Here is a 21,916-nt window from a genome sequence, read left to right as displayed (position 1 = left end):
GTATCTACCAACTGATTCTAAAAGCTGAAAACCAAAACACAGTATATATAATACTAAAAAGTAAATGAGGCCCAAATCATTAAAGAGTTAAAACCCACTTCTGAATGTTCTAACTTTAAAGAAAGAAAATTTAATAGTGCACTATAAAAATTGTGAGGGGGCAGAAAAGACATTTTAAAAACACATCTCTATCCAGATGAGTTCCATGTGACATTTTTTAAGTGGTATGTACTCATCTGAGAGTACAAATGACACAGAACTTATATATTTATATTCATTATTTGAATCTGGCTGCTGCATTGCATTAGGACAAGGACCATGTGGCCCGTGATAATAATAGGCTGGTGAAAATCTCCTCTCCATGGAATCCTGACAGGGTTTTCCTTCCTTCAGGGAAATGAGTATCTTCAAACAAGATAACAAAGTTTAAAAGATGGCACTCAATCACCCCTGACAGTATGTTAGAAAATTCTGTACATTTGGCTTCAGAAAGAGTGTTAACAGACCCTTGACATATCCAGGCAGAAGTCCTGAGATCTTTGCCCAAATTCAAAAATACTCCCCTTAAGTTTATATAGGTTCCACGTTCTACCCCCCCCAGCCACTCCCAAAAATTGATATTTTCACCTTGTGTCAAAGTATCTTATCCATACTCTCACACCCAGGTTATTCATGTTTTTCATAGCTTTGTCTAATGGGCTTTTTGTTTGTTTGCTAGAGCATCCACGAGGTGCTGCACATGGCAGCTCCAACATCAGAAATGCACTGTCTCACAGTTAAGGAGGCTGGAGGTCTAGGATGTCAGCGTGGTTCGTTCTTTCTGAGGACTGAGAACTTGTTCCAAGCATCTCAACTGGCTTCTGGTACTTTGCTGGCTGCATCTTTGGTGTTCCTTAACCTAGGAAAACATTACCCCAATCTCTGGCTTCATTTCACATGGTATTCTCTTTGTGTGTGGTCTGCCTGTGTCCAATTTCCTCTTTTTATAAGGACACTTGTATCAAATTAGGACACATCCTAATGACTTTATCTTCATTAATGATATCTGTAATGTCCCCATTTATAAACAACATGAAGTACTGAGGCTCAGGACTTTGATATATGAATTTTGGGGAAACACAATTCAACCCATAGCAACCATTTTTCACATGATAAAAAGTTTGGAACAAGGGGTGTAGCTCAATGGTCAAGCATTTCTAAGCATTTTCATCTTCAGGACCACAAGAAGAAAAAAGAAAAAAGAAATTGTGATGGCTCCCAAGCACTACAACCATGTTTACATAACTGCTAAATTTTCCGTGCCTAAAACAGAAGCTGGCGCACATGTGTTCAATAAGTATTTACTGAATGAGTGACTGAGTGAATGAGGCTGCAAGGAAGGGAAAAAACTGCATATTGAGAGGCTGGCTAGACTCATTAGCAGAGTCTTACCTCCCTGCATGAAATTGAGCAGGAATTAAGACGATTCCCTGGCAAAATTACTTAATATTATATACTTCCCAGGCCTCCAAAAGTCACTTACAAGTAGTAAACACATCACAAATTTTAAAAGCCAAAAATGTCAAAATCCACACAAACTTGTGGCTACCATACATACATTTAAATAATGATTCCTTTCTTAAGGGAAAAATTAGAGCATCAGAACTACAATAGCAAATGATTTCAACTTAAACAAGTCAAGGAATAAGTAGATCAAAGGTCATCAAATGAAACATTAGCCATGTACATTATACTATGGCCTATCAGTAATCCATTGCTTTAGCACTAAATTGGGGGTGATTCCTGTTCTAATAATTTTTTTATTTTAATAAACAAACCTTTTTGAATAAGGAGAACCAAGATGAATTGTCCTCTATAGCAAATTGTATATAACAAGCTATTAGCAATAAAATTTTTCAACATGGCACCTCAATAGATAATACCTACATAACAAGGAACTGAAGGTATTCTTCCCTATTTCTCCTAATCATCTCATTCAAATCTTATCACCATGAATTTCCTGGGTACTTGGCTTTAAAATATCATGACTATAAACTTTAAATCCAAGCCCTGGGTAGGTCTATATTCATTTCAGCAGCAGCATCTTGAAATGTTGAATTATCATCTTCAATTTCCTCCAGTCATTTATTGTAGCTGCCAAACTGAAATGGTGTACCTTAAAGGCAACACTAAACTGAAAAGCAAATAATAAAAGAGTCTTTTAAATGTTTCATTTATAAAAGCTTATTTTTCTACCATCAAATTTGGTACACTGTCTAAAATAAATCACTGTGAAATTGACATCTTGCATGTAGCTATTCTGCCATGATACATTTGCTAAACATCTAGGTTTATTGGGAGAAGGGGGAATAAAATCCAGCATCTTCTTTCTACTTTTTAAGACCAGAGCAGGTTAGTTTTTAATCTTGATGGGAGGAGGGTGGAAGTAAAAATTGAAGTTTCAATTGCCAATAGCTACCACTATAGCTTTCCCTTTTCTGGATAGTTTTACAAAAATAAGCACTTTAAAAAAGCACATCAAGTCAGAGGATGCTGTTTCAAGGAGTATGCTGTGTTGTTAGCTCCCTTTGATAGGAAAACAAACCTGCAAACAAAAAACGTTCAAAGCATTTTCTTAAAACCCTGTTATTAAGTGATATAATAGCAAATTAATCAAGAAGAACAAATTCATATAATGGACTATATTATAATCCACTATACTTTTCCCTTAACATGATTGCTAATGACAATTATAAAATGCTAACATATAAATAAAATAGTGTTAATATTTCCAAACTGAAGAATTTTATATTAGAATACAAGAGAAATGTTTACATTAGTAAAATATATTCACATCACATTCATAAAATAGGTTGCTTCCAAGAGCATTCAGCAAAAGAGCCACTGAATTTACTCAAACAAGTTTACTAACTATGCTATAAAAGAAAAAAATGAGACATCTGTGTTTTTTCTTCTTCCCTTTATATACCAAACTTACTCATGAGTCTCAAAATCACTATTTAAATTTTCTCAGTTCATGTCACTTTGTATAAATTATCAGAAATAAATTATCAGAATTTTTAATAATTTATTACATAAAAATTATGATTTAACTGTATCATCAACTGAGTCCTCAAGTACCTTTTTTTCCAATGACTCACTTAAGAAAAAGGTATCTACACTCAATATATTGTCCATTTTTAAGCATTTCCTACATTCAAGTCGATTTTTAAAGTCTTATTTAGAAATAATACCCATCCAGATTTAATAGCTAAGTAGAAGAATTTTTTAATCTGCAGTTTCTTAAAAACCCATCAATTTGACATAACCTCCTAATTCCTGGAATGTAAACCATAATTCAAGCTTCAATTTTTCTCTTAGCATATTCTACTTTGCTGAAATGAATTCCCATCCTGCAACTATGAACAAGAAACTTTTACTTAGAATAATATTAAGAGACAAGATCTCATTGTTCAGGATGAGATTAATAGTCTATAATTCTAAACTTTAAAATATCGATAGTCGTGACCTCTCCAACTTCTCAATTCCCAAAGAGATTAATAAAAGATGTAATTAACATCTAAACTTAAAGCGGATTGTCATTTGGAAGAAACTGTGTTAACAATAACTGCATCATAGTCGAATAGATCAACCCATCACCCTTTATGGTTCTGACTAAGGCTAATGAGCACAATTTGTCATAAATTTTCCAGTAATTCAGAAACACTGAAATAAAAGACTAATTTTCTTATAATACTTTATAAAAATGGGATAAAGGCTGGAGTTGTCTTCTTTGAAACCTAGCTCCTAGCACAGATTCTGGCAATACAAATGTCATTAAGTATGTTTGTGGAAGGAATAAACAAACAACGAGTGAATACATAACCAACGAACTACCATCAATTAGTCCCTTGTTATAAATAAATTAAAATTTAAATTACATTTAATAAAATGGAATATGCTCAAGCTATTTTTATTCCTATTAATAAGCACTAAAAGAATTATTTACTTAAGAATCTCCAACCTAACAAAACGTAGTTGAACTTTCACAAACCAATAATTTGGCTAATGATTTTCTACCATTTTATGACATTTTCCACTTAAAACATTTTCTAAGAAAGTTTAAATTACACAGAAATTCAAGTTATAAGTTTCTTTGCAATAAACCATATACATACTACATTTGATCTTAACACCTGTTTTTCTCATGAAGTTACTTATAAAAGCAGCTAGAAATTTGAGAGTGAAGGTGGCAAAAGAGTGAAATAACTAAAAATGTTCAAAAATGTTCTTACACTTCAAAAAGTGTCTGCCAATAGAGCCACAAGACTTTCTGTATCTATCAGTGACTTCTTTGTGGATCACAGAAAGAGTTCAACATTCTTCACAAAATCCATTATATTTTAAGACCATTTCCAATATCTGCTACCATAAATCAAGAAATCCATTTATTCAAGATTACTTATAGAGAATTAATCACACAGAAAATTTTAACAACTCCTTTTTTTTCAAAAATTAAAGTACTTTACTAGACTTGGCAATCCTGCACATAATGATGTGGATTCAAAGAATGAAAGCATTAAGGGCATATAATTAAAATTCATGGGCATAGACATTCAAAAAAGGTTTAATATGTAGAATTCTCTGTAACAAATATTTCAGAAATATAAATCAGAACATGAACATAGTGTAATCTCCTTTGGATTTCTCCTCTGCTTAAGTGCCATTATGTAACAAAGAAAGTTGTTCCAAAACACTTGTATACACTTAATGCTGCCTCAGCCACATGTAATCAAATAATCTGAAAGAATGAGATCAGGAGAAGCGAAGAACAAAAACTCATGAATTTTTCTATTCAGTACGAATTCTAAAACCTATCTTCCTAATTTGGAGGGCATATTTACTCAAATGAGAAAAATAACCAAGTCGACTACAAACCATTGACAACCTTTATTATACAACCATCAGGCCAAAATTCAGCCATCAACATACAACCTTATTTTCCACCTAAAGTTAATTAGAATATATTTTATTTTAAATGGGACATAGAGGCAACAAGCCAAGAATTAAAGTACAACCTTAGTTTAATTTCACTCTTTGAGTATCAAAAAAGCAATAATTCCTAAAATCATGAAAACATGATGAATTAACTACACACACACACAAAAGTAGACCTTTAAGTCATTTCATTCTTAATATCATATAATGAAAACAGATGGACTTATAACTTCAGCCTACAGATACATACTTCATAGGTCATTACTCATTTAAAATAGTACAAATGTTTACAAAGAACATTTAACTTAAATTTCACAGTTGCTTATAAAGGGATACTTTCAAGATTGAGCAACATAAAGAAATAAGTATCTCATCAAAAGAGATGGTAAACTTTAAATATAAAATATATATCACAATGTTAAAAACTTCATGGGAAAATCAATAAAGACAACTTAATCTTTTGGGGGATAAAAGTATTTAGCATTACAAATTTAAAGTTTAAATTTATATGTGAATTTAAAAAGCAATACATTTAAATCTTACATTGCCACATAATCATGTATTTTGTGAAACAATAAAAATGATGTACTTTTTGTATATGTGTACATCAAAACCAAAAATTTAATTTTTATTTTTTCCTTTATTGGCAACTTTTGATGCATTTTTAGGTTTTGGTTCCCAGAGGGCATTTTTTACAAATCTTGAAGCTGCACCTCTGTCCAGCTTCCCGGCCTTTTTCTTGTCTGTTATTTCCTTGACTCTGTTCATGTATACTCTGATTCTTTCCTTAGAGACAAAAAGAAAAAAAGGCAATGGATTTACTGAGCTGTTCACCACCACCAAGTTTTATCATGCTATACCTCAGTTAAATTCAATAGATAGGTATTTATTGCCTATTAAGTGCATGGTACTAGCAAATGCAAGTGAACAGGATAAACATGCTCCATGCTTTCTGGAGTTCACAGTCTATGAAAAAGACATTAAAAAGTCATTTCAGAAGTGTTCTGAGTGTTTTCAAAGAGAAAGAACCACACACACCACTACTAACACACTGAATTGTTCATATGTGGTTATAAATTTTTCAAATTAGTATTAAATTAAATGTATACAGTAACTGTTTTGTATCTAAAGTCTAAAATCTAAAATCTGAGTTCCCATACATTTGTAACATACAAACTAAATTCTCCTTTGGTTTTTCTAAACAGAAAATAGATGAGGCAGTATTTAGCCATTTATTTTTTATTACTGTCCAGTGTCACAATTAAAATAGGCAGAAAGAAAATACGAGCTCTTTTATTCAATTTCATGATTTTGATTGATAAGTGCATGAAATTTTCTAATAAAATATACGGTTCTAATCAGACTTTACAAGGTGAGAAACATAATATGTTACTGGGCCACTTTGAATCTTGTGAGACCATTAATCAGCATAAATGGCTATCCTATACTTCAAATGGAGAAATAAAGTTGATGACAGTCATAAAATAGCATATTAAATGATTGATCACTGCTTAAAAGAAAGTTTCACTAAAATAATCAAAACAGTTACATAAACATACAAAGAAAAATGTAGAACCTTACTTTTTTTCGCTGTAAAAGGCTAGAAATTCAGCTCAGAATCCTCTACTAGCTCCCTATTTCTCTGATAAAAGTCACAGTCCTTACAATAGTAGACAACAAGGGCAGCATACCTATAACCCAGCCCTGCCTTGGGGCCTTCACCCTGTTTATTCCACCGCCTAAAATGATCTTTCTCAAATATCCTCACAGCCACTTCCTCTCTTATTCTCTGCTCAAATGTTAACCTTGGCAATGAGGCCCTGACTTCACCATTTAAAACTGTAATCCTACCCAACTCCAAGCCTCCTTTCCCTGCTCATATTTTCCTTTTTTCCCCATAACACATAAAACTTCTTAAGATACTACAGTCATATATATTTATTATTTATTTTATTGTGTTTATTGTTTGTCCCCCTCCATCTCATACAGTATGGTGTCTGCCACATTTCTCAGTTTAGTTCAATGAGGAATCATCTCACTTGGAAATAATGCCTGGCTCCCAGCAGGCATTCAAATATGTGTTGAATGAATAAAGTGATTAATTTTCAAATCTTTTCCCCATTTATGATATATACAGCAAAACACTAACTCTGTGATCAGTTAGTAATGTCTGTAACAAGGTCAGAAAAAAGGAATTGGTTTTTGTATGCTTTTTATTTGCCAACTCTGTTCAGAATATTAATGTACTCTCTGCACAGTGGTTTCTGAGGCAGAAGACAAATGATCCCATCCTTTTACAAAGAATACTCTAAATAATTTTGCATTAAAAGGAAAAAAAGATATTTTATAAATGTAAAGTCTGTATTAGTGGAAAACAGATGATACAACCTATGTTTCTTAAGGTTTAAAACCAGTATCATTGGTCAAACCAAAATCTGCATATTATATTGCTTTATGCTTCTGATTTAAATATTTTTCACGATTGCTGAATTTTAAGATAAATTTATTTTTACTTCAAGGAATTTAAAAGAAGAAAATGCCTTAGTCCACACATTAAAAAAATGAAGACAAGTCTGGTATACATTTTTTTAAAATAAATAAATAAATGACCAAGTGCTTCACTAAGTTGTAAATAACATACATATCAATTACCATAAGACTTGAGAACAAGAATATAAAGTCAAGTATATTTCATATATATAAATATATATATATATCTACTTTATGTTTTACAAACACAAAAAATAAATTTATTAATATTCTTATTCATAAAGCCAAGTCAAGGTAACCATAAGTCTGATTTCTAATTTTTCCCTTCAAATTGAATGATTTGATTTAATATTTGAAGTCAGCAAAAACTCCAAGATATCAGACCTTATATACTATACTTATACATCTAAATGGAATACAAAGACAAACCTAGAAGATTTATTACAGGTTGTAAATATGTCACTAATGCAGAATTACTGGACAGTACACATACAGCTGGTGCCAAAAAAGCTTTTAGCTTTGTTGCTGAACTGGATTCTTTACTGCTGAGAAAATGAATTAATGGAGGAATTGAAAAGGTGGGGGAGAAACTTTCCCGTCTTTGCTAGTAAATCAACTAGAATATACTTTTAAGAATTGTGTAAGAGTTTAAAAAAAAAAAAAGGTAGCCCTAGAGATGAACAGGATTTTAAGAATTTATAGGAAAAATAATATGAAAGTTATAAATAATTACTAGAACCCTAACATTTTCCCATCCAGAGATTTATATAATATATGGAACACCAATTCTCTGACAAAGGTAAGAGAAAGAAAAAACAAAGACGTGTAAGATCTGACTCACTATGATAATTTTGACTCTAATTTTGTTCTCCATGATTAGTATGATAAAGATAGTATAACTGAAACTTCAGAAACACTACAATACATATATAAAATGAAAATAAATTAACTGAAAACTTACCAGTTCCTGCTTTACTGGATGTTCCTTAGGATTCACTCCTTGAGTTGCCAAATAAACTATAAGAGAAAGATTTCATGGAATAAATTGGTGTTATGCATTAATAAGAACACCCCAACTAACGAAACCCCAATTATTCACAAAAAAAGGATAGCAACTTGGATGGTTGATTAAATTTTAAATTATTCATCCTCTATGTAGTATTAAATTTATGTATGGCTCATAGAAACCCAGTATTCTGATTTTAAAAAATTAAATACCTATTAAAATCACTATACAGTAAAACATATTTTGTGTAATTTAAAAAATAAATCACCTTTAACATAGTATATATGTGCTTTCTAATTAACTCCAATGTAGTATACATACCCCAAAACATTGAATTTAATGTGTACGCAGAAACTAAATCCACTTTCGCTTGTTCAAGCGGGTCCAACTAATAAAAAAGAGAGCAAAAAAAGAAAGAATAAATACACAAACTTTGAATACCATCAGATAACATTTCAAACTTTCACCAAGCACAATATATCAAAGAAATATGCTTTTTTTTTTTTACTTCCTATAATGCAATAACCATATAATCTGGACATAATTTACAAAAAGAAATTTTCTTAACCAGTGATTTTTGCCCACAAATTTTCACTTCAGAATATCATCTTTAGTTAAACAAGGAATGTATATAATCCAAGAAAAATTCTTCTGAATTATTTTAATTTCAGAAGTTATCATCTGGATTTTTATGTCAAAAGCAATTTTTCAATATAAACACTGTACATGATGTATCTATGTATAAGAAGCAGGCTAACATGCTTAAGCAATACCAAAGACAGAAGAAACATAATGAGATTTGTTTTAGACTGTCAAAATCAATTTACTCTTTTTGTCCTACAGAGTTTCCAGAAACCCTGATAACATCATTGTAATACTTAAAAGGTCAAAAATAGAGTCTGTCAAAAAGGATGCTGTGAGTGCTCCTTGTTTTTGAAAACCAAATCAACATGAAAATATATTTAGGAAGTATTTCCTAAGGCTGGAGTTTTATTGTTCTCCCCCTAAAAAATCCAAACCCTTAAAAAATTGAAATCAAAGGAAAAAGAAGCAAAACTCACTAATCTGTTTGTTGTTTCTTACATATGTTTCATAAGACAAAGTTCTGTCTTATGAAACTCACTTTTAGGAATTACATTCTTAAAATACCTTCTGCAACAACTCATTTCTAGAAACAGACATCATGGTCTTCAGCATCTCATCCACAGCACCAATGGAATTCTCAAACGCTGACAAATACTCATGAATTTCTACCGGATAGTCTTCATTAATTTCTTCATCTGCCATTATGACCAACTGGAAAAAAATTAGTTCTGAGAGTTCATAATGGAAACAGAGCTTGTTCTTTAGTTTGCCAAAAAATAAAAATTTCATTTATTTCAAAAGCACTAAAAGATTAAAACAAGCAGCTAATTAAACAAATATTCTCAGAATGCAATTCTAGAGCAACTTTATTCCAGCTTCCCTTCTTAAACTGCTTGGGAGGACAAAAAGAAAAGAACCCACTTTTGACCACTAATGCTACACATATCAAATGTTCAATACTTTTAAAAACTTGATTACAGGGGCTGGGGATATGGCTCAAGCGGCAGTGCGCTCGCCTGGCATGCTCGTAGCGCAGGGTTCGATCCTCAGCACCACATAAAATAAAATAAAGATGTTGTGTCTGCTGAAAACTAAAGAAAAATAAATATTAAAAAATTTTCTCTCTTTAAAAAAAACTTGATTACAAATATGAAATATCAATAATCAAATTCTACATTTTAAAAATTTTCTGTTGAAGGTAAAGACCAAGAAAAGTAATGAAAGTTTACAAAATACATCTCCTAATGCCTGCTGAAAAAATAAGCAAAGTGCTTTTCTTTGAAAAGCTTACATATCTTAGCCTTTCTAAATTTAAGTGGTTATCTAGCAGGATGTTATATTAAACTAAAAAATTAGACATCTTAGGTCTGAAAAACACTGATCATTTATCACCAAAATTATTTCTCAAGCCTATATTTATATTCCTTGAGCTTCTTTAAAATATTAATAAGAAATTCACAAAGCCCATAAATCTCATAAAGTCTATAAGCAGATAAGAAGAAACTTGAAGAAAAAAATAAACTATATGGTTTTCACTTAGAGTAGAGCATACCCTAACAGCCCATTCTTTGAAAATTCATACTTAAATCACAATAATTAATATTTATGTGAGAAAAAGTGAAATCTACACAATGTATTAAAGTACCTAAGACCAAATTCCAGAAGCAACTCCAAGTCATGTGTAACATCTTTAGGTTACAAAAATTCTTATTACATGGCTAAAGAGAACAGCAATAAAGTGAATAGTAGCAAAGAGCCCAGCAGAATGGAAGTAAAGAGACTGGGTTTTCCACCTTGCTTGATCACTGACTTTTGTCACCTTAGATAAATCGCTGACTCTCTCTGGGCCTCAAATTCCTCATCCATAAAACAAGGCAGTTGGTCTAATGACCTATAAAGCACCTTATAGTTCTAAATGTTATGCTATGTCTTTTAGGTTTCAAAAGTACTACTTGAATATTTAGTCATAATAAATTAACATTTCTTCTCAATGAATATATTCCACCAAGACATCTGGTTTCATTAAAAAAAAAAAAATGAAATCTACCTGACTGTCACTACTTAAGCTGTGAAGTTACTATCCAACTACTGTTCAACAGCAACTAAACAAATGACTATAATAAAAATAAAACCATACAGCAAAGAACTGTGACTTCTTATCCCAAAAGCTTAAATGAAAATATGCACTGACCTTTCATCCCTCATGAAATCCCTCCAAAATGACAGAAAAAAAATAAAAATATATAAAAATAAAAACATTGGAAACTAAGGTCACATACCCATCAACAGACCTCAACAGCAGAAATTCTGTAAGCACAGCAGGTAAGATCAAACTGATAGGAAGCAGAGCCAAGGAACTTCTCAAACAAATTAGAATGAGAATCTAGGAATAACCATCTAGGAATAACCCCTAAGGACCATAAGGGCTAAAAACAGCTAAACCAAAGGGTAGCTCCAGCACTCCTCACCTGCATGAAAGTGAAAGTACAGGGATCTACTGCACATGCAGAGAAGACTCATTAGCATTTCCTCTATATACAATTTGAAACCAATAAATTTGAAAATATAAAAAGAATGATGTTCTGGAGGGAAAAGAATCAATTACAAAACCAGAAGGAAGTATTTAGACCATTAACTATAGGGAAAAAAGTACAAAGTAGTCAAAGACCTACTCTCTGGAAAGGCTCCAGACCTAGAGGACCTTTAGGAAGCAATTATTCTTATGGAATTTAACTGTTTAAGAATATAGAAAAGAGATGGAAAATTTAAATATCTATTTCATAATATCCAAAAAAGAAACCCAAGATGAATTAAAATGTAAATGTATAACCATATCAGAAGATTATATAAAATATCATATTTGGGAGGCTAAGGCAGGAGAATCACAAATTTTAGGCCAGCCTAGACAACTTAATAAGACTGTGGCTCAAAATTTTAAAAAAGAAGGAAAATTATTTATATCATCCAAATGAAACTCAAATATTTTAAAAGGAAATGGCTGACAGCCTTAAATACATAAAAACTGAAAGGAAAAATAGTCTACATGGTAAAAAGAATACTGTAAGCAAAATTAAAAGGCCAAAGACAGCCAGGAGAAAATAATTGCCAAAATATAAAAAAGGATTAGACAGATTATCATCACTTACTAGGTCGGCAATAACTTTAAAAATAAGGAATGTTCAATGCTAGGCAGAATATAAATTAGTAGAGCATTTTCAGTACACTTGCCCTTTGACTCAGGAAATCCTTTTAAGCATCTCGCCTACAGAAATCCTTATACATATGTACGTGAATGTATTAAAATCGGCTTCAAACTCTTCTCTGAATTTTTCCCACTCTCTTGCATCAGTCTTTCCCTTTGCTAGATCATTACCCATAAGCTTAAAATATTTTATTTTTCCATCAAAGACAAGAAACAAAAGAAACACCTTGACTTATGTCTTTCTCTGTCATGGCTTAAATCTTAAATGTCCCCCAAAGGCCTATAGGCTAGAAGGCTTGGACCTGAGCCTATGGCACTTCTGGGAGGTGGTAAAACCTTTAAGAGGTAAGGCCTAGTGGAAGGAAGTCAGGTCATGAGCAGGGCATGCCCTTAAGAGGAGTATTGGGACACCAGCCCCTCTTCCCTCTCTTCTTGGCCACCATGAAGTGACAACTTTGCTCTATTACTTCCCACCATAATATTCAGACTCATCACAGGCCCAAAAGCTTTAGAGCAAAGTAACTATGAGCTGAAACTTCTGAAACTGTGAGACAAAATAAATGTCTCCTCCTTACAAGTTGATTATCTTGGGTATTTTGTCACAGCTGACTAACACACCCTCTAGCTACAGCCCCATTTCCTTTCTCCCTTTTAGAAAACACTCCTCAAATGGGTTGCTTATGTTAACAGTCTCTTATTTTCTCCTTTCTTTCTCTCATCCCCTCCAATTAGACTCCCTACTTTTTTCCTAGCAATTGCTCTTCAAAGTCACTCGTACTGCCGCACTGTTAAACTTGACATCCAACTCTCAGTTCTCATTATTTGACATCATCTCCCTCCACTTGGTTTCTAGAACATCACATTTTCTTGGTTGCTCCTCCACTTCGCTGGCTGGTTTTTTGGTCTCTCTAATGCATTCTTCTTTTGCCCTCAGCCTCTTAACCTTGAAGTGCCCAAATACTGTCCTTGCCTCTTTTCTTCTCTATCAAACTTATTCCTAGGTGAGCTAAGAGATTTAAATTGCATCAAGTAACTGAGGACTCCCAGGTTTGTCTCCAGGCCTGACCTTTCCTCAGAACTCTAACTTTACATTTCCAACTGCTTACTTCATTTCTCTGATTGGATATCTAATAAATTCTCAATTGTAACAGGCTCAATACCAAATTCCTAATCTTGTCTATGACAGTCTTCCCCATCTCATTTCAAGACAATTTTTTTCAATTGTTGAGGCCCAACTTTCTAACAGTTTAGACCCAAAATTTCAGAGATCCCTGCTTGTTTATTCTCACCTCATCTTTAACACATATCAAATCAGAATCAAATCCCTTCCTACCACTGCACTGCTACCATCCTGGTGCAAACCACCCTCATGTCTTACCTGGACTATTGCAAAAGCCACCTGAATGGCCTCTTTGCATCCAGGAAAAACAGTCTCTTATCAAGAAAGGAGAGTGACCATTCAAAAGCAGAACAAGCCACATCTCTACTCGGAAATTTCCAAAGGCTTGCCACCTCATTCAGAATAAAAGACAAAATACTTATAGTGTAAAAAGAGGTCCAAACACAATCCTCATCTTCTGTGACTTCATCCCCTCCCATTCTCCCCTTGCTCATTTCATTCCAGCCACAACAGCCCCACTGCTCGTCTCTCACATGGCATCAGGAAATGTGTCTACCTCGAGACCTTTGTACTTCTCCCTTTCCTAGAATGCTGTCTTCCTCTTCTCCTCCCTGACCAACAGCTCCAGAGCTCATTACACCACCTGCACCAGACCTCTGCTCAAATGTCACCTAGTGGTGAATCTTTCCTGTCTACCTCATTTAAAAATGCACTACCCTCACCTCACTTCCCAACTCCTTCCACACCTTATGTTACTTAACAGCATCTGACATCCATCAAAGTTTTAGTAATTTATTATCTGTCTACCACCAAAAGAAGGAAATAATAATGAGAGCAGGGATTTGCATTTTATTCACAAGCACTGCCTGGTAGTCAATAAACAATAAAATTTGTTGAATGCAAATAAACTACTACAAAAACACTAGAAACAACCTAAATTTTTATTCATAAGGAAATGGTTAAACGAATTACAGTAACATCCATCGGTCCGTGGGAATACTATATGACCATTAAAATTAAAGAAGTCTATGTGCAATGACACCCAATGAGAAGTGAAAAAAGTCATGAAACATTGTAAATAACCAAAAATGTGCCTAAAATATGTCTTCAGGGTTTTTTAAAATCTGTACTTGCATATACATAAAAAAGGGTTTGAAAGGAGATCTATAAAGGAAATAGATACTTAACCCTTTGAGAAGGGGCAGGGATTAGGAAATAGGATCAAAGTGGACTCATTTAATTCTTGATTGCTTAAATTTTTTTCAAAAAATTTTTAATTTGTAATATAAAATAAACCACCACCAAATTTAAATAAAGGTATATTTTATAAAGTATCTGATTTTTAATAAATACTACAACAATTTTTTTTAAATCACAAAAGATCTTTATTTAAATGTGACTTTTTTCATCCAATTTTCCTATTAGAAAATAGTTTGCCTCTCCAGAACATGGTGGGGATGTTTTCTGCTATTATTCCCCATCCCTAAGCACCAATAAGCAGCTTTTTATTGTTAAAATGGGTTAGGGTGAACACTGAGAGCAAGGCAATAAGAATAACTTCCCTCATTACACTAAACCACTTGCTTTGTTCCTAACTAAAGGCAAGGCAGGCTTAAAATAAAACCTCTTCTATATCAGAAATTCTTCCCAGTTCTACTGATTTATCTATTACTTCTGCAGGAACACCCCACTGTGCAACTCTGACCCTAGGATCAAGCAATGACCTTAGGATCCAGCAATAGCTTGAAAAGCACCACTTGCCAGGCCCTATTCTCAGCACTCCATACACCTTAACTTAGTTAAACCTCACAGAAGAAAAGGAGCCACAGAAGGGCCTAAGGCTATGCACAGGAAAACTTCCAAAAGGAGGAAGAACTCATCTGCCTTTGTCCTCCTCGCCCTTCTACCTATTCTTCCTGCAAGGACAGACAGAGATGGAGAGAACATGAGAAAATGTGCTCAATAAGATCTGGCTGAGAATAAGGAGCAGAGGGTGTGGGGGAACACAGTGCCCAGCAGCTGGTATCCCTACAGGACATACTGTCACTCTTCTGCCCCTCCTCTCACTGATTAGAGAAACCAAAGTACCCAGAGGAGAAAAATAAGGGGGCATAGCACCACAACTGAAACTGACATCATCAGCTACCTCCTCCCCTCTATTCTGAGTATCAGCCCAGGCAAAAACCCGCAAGTCACTCCTGACTCTCAGGCCCCAAATTCAACCATTTCTGTCATTATGGCTTTCTTAATGTCCCTACACCATAGACTTTCCTACATTCTCACTGATTAGCTTTTCAATAGCCTTTGAGTAGTCTTCCTACTGCCAATTTTTCCCCACTCTCAATTTTAGAATATTACAAAACATGATTTTTCTGCAAAAATAGTCCTATCATGGTACTCCCCTGCCTAAAATTCTGCAATAGTTCCCCACTACTTAGAAGATAATTCCAAATCCCTAAGCATGGATGCTAGGTCATTATAAAGTGGCCCTTGCATGTCTAACCTCATTTTTGTCCTCCTCCAATCCTCTAACTGAAGGCATGATGGCAGCTTTCCAAATGCACCATATTCTCTCTCTAAACTTTCACCAGGTGGTTCTCTGTACTGAAATGCCCTTGCAATTCCACTTTGTTCAAATCCTGCTTCTCTTTGAAGATACGGTTTCACTTTAGCCAATGAAGATTCTTGAGTGCCCTCTTTCCATTCTCTCTATATGGATAAACACACCTACAAGCTGTCATGTCAATTAAAACGCTATCTTATAATGTCTGCTTATTTATTTACGTGACTTTCCCTTTGACTACAAGCTCCTTGAGTAGGCTGTGTCATAGTGATGTACTCCCCAGGGCCTCTCACACACACAGGATGACTGTATGTATGAGCACAAGAGCATATTATATTACATTCTCTGAATTGATTTTTAAATGAATTGAGTAACATAATTACATGTTTACAAATGAAAACTTCAATTATCTTAAATTTTGAAATTTACCTTATTCCCCAATAGGCCAGATAAAGTGTAATTTCCCACTACTTGGCAGCTAAATGAAACCCATATCCTTCAGTTCTTTTATATTCAAAGAACCATATGAATGTATTCACTTCCTTACATCTAAATTTTCTAGCCACCAAAAGGCCATATTCTCTCTATTCCCAGGGTACAAAAGCCTCTTCTGGCTCCCTTCCTCCCAGTCAGCTATTTCCAAGTTACTTCTGGAAGTCTTTAACGTTTCTCTGGCCTTGTTAGCTACTTCTTAGTCCTGGTAACCATTTTAGCTCTGAGCCTACTAAACATCCCTAAAGAAACTCACAAAAGAACACAAATTAATGCTACCCAACCACCACTGGTTCACCTCTCAGTTACCTGGCCATTCTTTTATTGATCCTAGACTCCTTCATCTGCACACAATGCACAATGCCTTGTAAATGAATAACATCCACTGAGCATTTACCACCTGCCAGACATTAAGGACTTACTTATTCAATAGATATTTATTTAGTATTGATGACATATTGTCCTGAAACTTGGAATATGTTTTAGTCAGTTTTTTCATTGCTGTAACAAGAACAATTTTAGAGGAAGAAAAGTTTATTTTGCACTCACAATTTCAGAGTTCTCAGTCCACAGATGACCTACTCCATTGTTTTGTGCCTGAGTGGAGACAGAACATCAGGGCAGAAAAGGCAGCCCAGGACAAAGCAATCAGAAAACAAGACTGTTCTATTCACCAGGAACAAAACATGTACCCCAAAGGCATGCCCTAAATTACCCACCTTCTTAAGTCACACCTTGCCTGCCTACAGTTACCATCCAGTTAATTCATTCAAGTGGATTAGTGTACTGATTAAGTTTTCATAACCCAATCATTTCACCTCTAAACTTCCTTGCACTGTCTCACACATGAGCTTTTGGGGAACATCTCATATCTAAACCATAACAGAACAAAAACTTGCCTGCACTAGGCTTATATTTAGTACAGATGATAAACACTAATCAAATAATCACGGAAATATAAAATTACAATGACATGAAACGAATGGTGCCTTGAGGCTATAAACTAATGCATTCGACCTAATCTGAGGGTAGACTGAGTACTTCTTTTAAGAAAATACTCTTAAAAATGAAAAAAAAAAGTATTCTGAATGACAGTGAAGTGGACAAAAACAGTAGAGGGGGGAGTCTTCATGACAACTCTATAAATGGGAACAGATAATAGCCACACTTTATTGACAACACCACAGGGACTTAGGTCACAGGACTAATAAGTGGTAAAGTTCAGTGGAATGGAATCAAAATCCAATGGACAAGCATCCCTCACAAATCACTACAATGATTCCTTATTCTTTTAGGGGGAAAAAAATCTTATTATACACAACACAGAAGGTCCTTCAAAGTGTAGCCCTCTCACACTTCCAGCCTGGATTCCCATCTTTCCCCCACCCCCTAATATCACACTCAACTACATAACTAAAATCCCCACAAGTTACCTAGTAGGCCTGGAGCTACAAGTTTACCCAAAACCGGGAATTGGCTAGTAGATACAAAGGAAAGAAGACTTGCCAAAGCATAAAATAGCTGACGGGTAGGTGTAGCTGTGAAGAAAGAGAAAGAAGGGAAGTCGTTTCACAGTCCTTTCCCTCTACTTGGAAAAGACCTCCCCGTACCTCTACTCATTTGGGGGGGGGGCCCTAAAGAAACTTATTAAACTCCACATCAAATGCCCTTCCTCTGTAAAAAGACTTCCATATCTCCCAAATAAAAGTAATCTGTTCCTCAGCTTCACTCTCAAGGTTCTCTGAATACACCCACAATATAGTTATACACTGGTGTGTGACTGCTTCTCCAGACTTAAGAGTTATCACATACCTATCAGTAATATTCCACATGTATCTCGATAAATCCAAAGGTGTCAATCCTCATTTTACCTGATCCATCAGCTGCATCTGACAAATCTGAACACATCATTCCACCCTGAATTCCACGATACCAGACTCAAAATTGTCCTTTTCCCTTGCTGGCTGTCCAGTCTGCCTCCTGCTGGTTCTTCCTCACTTTCCTAATAGGAAAATTCTAAACACCTGAGGGCTCAGCTGCTGCTTCTCTTTTCTATCTACATTCACTGCTTTAATGACTAGTGCCAAAGTCACAACTTTAAATACCATCTGCTCAATGACAACTCCCAAATGTTTGTTTGCAGCAACGACCACTCCCCCTGAACTCCAGACTCCATATATCCAACTGCCTACTCAACATCTCCACTTGGATAACTAACATATCTCAAACTGAACATGTCATAACTAACTCCTAATCTTCTCCCACAAGCCTGCCCTTCCCACAGTTTTCCACATCTCAGTAAAAGGCAATTCCACTCTTCTAGTGGCTCAGGCTCAAAACTGACAATTATGTTGTTCTCACAAACCGCATTCAATACGTAAGCAAATTCTATTGGCTTCATATACAAAATGCATCCAAAATTGTACTGCTATTTACCTTAACTTCTTTCCATCTAGTTAAGATGCTATCATCTCATCTGAATTATTACAACATCTCCCTAATTAGTCTCCTGGTTTTCATCTACCACATCATCCAATAAGCTATTCTTAGCACAGCAATCAGTGTGATCCTATTAAAACTTAAGTCAGGATCACATTGTTCCTTTGCTCAGAACTTCTCATTTGTTGTTTACTTGCTAGGCTCTTTCTTCAAGGCAGGATTTTGAATCAAATTTGTTACCTCCATATCACTAATCTTGTCACAAAAAGACATTTAGCAACTACAGATACTAGGTACTTAATAACTACAGATACTCCTCAGCTAACAATGCGGTTATATACCAAAAAACCCATTTTAAGTTAAAAAATAACAAGTTGAAAATGTATTTAATATATCTAACCTACCAAGCACAGCTTAGCCTTGCCTACCTTAAAGATACTCAGAACACTTACTTAGCTTTCAATTGGGCAAAATCATCTAACACTATGCCTCTGTTATAATAAAATGCTGCATATCTTACATAATTCATTGAGTACAGTTCACTGTGGAATATCAATTGTATATCCTCATGATCATGTGGCTGACTGGGAACTACCCTACTGCTGCCCAGCATCATAGATCACTAACCCAGAAAAAGGTTAAAATTCAAACCCCAAAGCATAGTTTCTATGGATTAAAATCAATCAAAGTAAAAGGGAACCAACTTTTAGAGAATCTTATCAGATTGTAGTTTGGACCTACAGCTATTAGGAAGTTACTACATGAACCCAAAAGAAAAAATGTCATACTGTACATTTGGGGACTGTTTCCATCTCTATACCAAATAGAGTTATACACAGTTATGAACTAAGAGAAAAAATTCAGCATACATATTATTGTTTGTTAGAACTAGAGAGACATTTTCACATGTTCTTTTAAATATTATGTTATCTTAGAAAATAATAGTGAATGTACATACAAGTTCTCAATAAATATTGTTTTGGACAAACTGAGTCTATGTTAGTGTCATCTGTAATTCTCCTTCATGATTACAATACAATCCATGAGAAAATAAAATATTCTTCCTTTTCTAATAAATATATTAAACTCTAAAAACAAACATGTTCCAAAGTTTTATAATAAAAAATATATAAATTACAAGGAGGTTGCTCAAAATTAAAATAAGTAATTACATCAGATTGGAAGCAATTTACTTCTTTTCAATGTTTGTAATTCAAAGAGTTTTCAAAATTATATGAAGCAACAAATTACCTTTGAAAATATATGAAACTTGTTTATTACAATCATCTCTTCTCTAAATTAACAATAATACTATACAGGGTTTTTGTGCAAATTAAATGAATAATATAGGTATGCTATTAGAACAGTACCTGGTTCAGTTACACTCAAAACATTTGCTAGTAATAGTTAGTATTATTTTATTAAACTGAAAATGATCAAAAACACTAATCCAATGTGGACTATTTAGAGTCATAGTTAAAGAGTCAAATGTTTGGAAATAGATGATATACATGAAGAGCCATATGAAAAGTTAAAGCTGTTAATAAAAAAAGGATATGCCTCTGACTTGTGAGGCTATTCAGATTATTTTGAAAATCCATTATTCACACTTGGTTTAAGTCTTGGTTCAGTCTACTATTAAAAAGTCCAAATAGGTGAATAAACGAACCAAAATCATCTTATTCGGATACAAACATCTTTATCAAGCCAAAACTTAATTGCAGTCAACAAACATAAAGACACGTAAGTTATTTGCTAACAGAAGTTTGACTCACACTGAAAAAGAAAACTGCTTTGTAATTATTCACTACAGATTTCAGCTCAAAGTGAAATTAGCCCATTATTCAGACAGGCTGATCTAGCAGCGGCAGGCAATCTGCAATCATGAATGCGATTGATAAACGAAGGTAATATAGGAAAGTTACTCCCCTACACTTTCCACTTTGGCCCTTCTCGCTGAAAAGGCTGAAAATTCACTTGGAAGCCATATATTTTTATTTCTCGCCTTCCGATATTGAAAGGCAGAGTTAACGAGCGAAGGGGGGAAAAAACGGAACCAGAGAGGAAAGTGAGGGGCAACGATAAGCAAAAGTCGGCAAGGAATCCCAAGACAAGCGGAAGTGGGGGTCCTGCGAATGCCACCCGCAAAGCCTGGCCGTGACAGATCGCATTCCCGGAAGGCGAGGCAGCCCCGACCCGAATCCTCCCGGTCTGGCCAGAGAACGATAGGGTAATCCAGGACAGAGAAGCAGACATTCGCAGGCGTACCTAAAAGACTCAACCCCAACTTTGAATAATACCTCTGAGCCGTGCACTCCAGTCTCTCTGAAAGCTGTCGGGCGATGATGACATCAGTAACGCGCCGGCTCTGCCTGCAGGGTGATCGTCGCTCTCCGATGACCTCACGCTATACGCCCCGCCCCTCTACTCAGTTGCGGAAAACAGGGCTCTTGAGTGTCTCCGCCCAGCCACGTGAAATTCCTTTGAGAAGGGACTCCGGGCACTTTTATCTAGACTTGTATTTGTCTAAATACAAATTGAGGATATTTACCTAGAAATGTTAGTTACTAAAAATTTTGCTTTGGCCGAAGTGTTCTGGGGCCTGGTTCTTCACGGCCCTCTGTCTCAAAATTAGTCTCAGAGCCACTTACGTGGTGACGGATGAGTTCTTTATTTTTCCAGTACATCGGTAAGAGATACTTTCGTAAATATGGGAAAAATGAATTACCAGAATAATGAAAAAAAAAAGAGGATGTGCAAAATACAAGCTCAGGTTTTTTAATTATTCGTTTCAGTACATGTAAAGTTGCATTTCAAAGAAAAAATAATAATTCCCAAAATTACATGTTGTTCGAACTGAACTATTTGACATCCGTAACTTTTTATGGTTCCACATTCATAATTCAACAAAAAGTTTCTCATGAAATTGCAATTCCATGTATGAAATGCCTAGTGCTTTGCACAATCACGGAGTGTCAATACTTAAAATGCCAAGTACTTAAAGTTCTTAAAGTGCCAAATGAACTTGTTTCTGGTTTGTTT

The 21,916-nt window shown here is 34.6% G+C and overlaps 1 protein-coding gene across 7 annotated transcripts; it reads right to left on the bottom strand.

Annotated features, from left to right (window-relative positions):
* Positions 1-4,590: 4,590 nt before the first annotated feature.
* Positions 4,591-21,291, bottom strand: C1d (C1D nuclear receptor corepressor). 7 transcript variants are annotated; one of them, XM_078029097.1, is made up of 8 exons: positions 21,175-21,238; positions 17,869-17,973; positions 16,985-17,032; positions 11,250-11,270; positions 9,623-9,769; positions 8,795-8,861; positions 8,429-8,484; positions 4,591-5,763 (listed from the first exon to the last, which is right to left on the bottom strand). In XM_078029097.1, exons 5-8 carry the CDS (start codon positions 9,758-9,760, stop codon positions 5,599-5,601), a joined length of 426 nt encoding a protein of 141 aa, XP_077885223.1. In that variant the 5' UTR covers positions 9,761-9,769; positions 11,250-11,270; positions 16,985-17,032; positions 17,869-17,973; positions 21,175-21,238; the 3' UTR covers positions 4,591-5,598. The 7 variants fall into 7 exon arrangements, with proteins under 7 accessions (XP_077885223.1, XP_077885221.1, XP_077885220.1 ...); XM_078029095.1 differs by lacking the exon at positions 11,250-11,270 and having other exon boundaries at positions 21,175-21,237; XM_078029094.1 differs by lacking the exon at positions 11,250-11,270 and having other exon boundaries at positions 17,942-17,973; positions 21,175-21,237.
* Between the last annotated feature and the right edge of the window lie 625 nt (positions 21,292-21,916).

The sequence above is a fragment of the Ictidomys tridecemlineatus genome, chromosome 12, assembly GCF_052094955.1.
Source record: "Ictidomys tridecemlineatus isolate mIctTri1 chromosome 12, mIctTri1.hap1, whole genome shotgun sequence".
In the NCBI taxonomy this organism is placed as follows: Eukaryota; Metazoa; Chordata; class Mammalia; order Rodentia; family Sciuridae; genus Ictidomys; species Ictidomys tridecemlineatus.
Note: the sequence above shows the minus strand (reverse complement) of the source record. Positions and strands in the feature narration are given on the sequence as shown.

What these genes read in the sequence shown, in the direction of transcription:
- C1d (XM_078029094.1), bottom strand. Translation starts at nt 21,226, where the DNA reads ATGTCATCATCGCCCGACAGCTTTCAGAGAGACTGGAGTGCACGGCTC. An exon ending in GTCAGCTATTTTATGCTTTG is followed by an intron (nt 17,033 to 17,941) that starts GCAAGTCTTCTT and finishes GTCTCCACTCAG; the next exon opens with GCACAAAACAATGGAGTAGG. An exon ending in ATCCAGTAAAGCAGGAACTG is followed by an intron (nt 5,764 to 8,428) that starts GTAAGTTTTCAG and finishes TTTGTCTCTAAG; the next exon opens with GAAAGAATCAGAGTATACAT.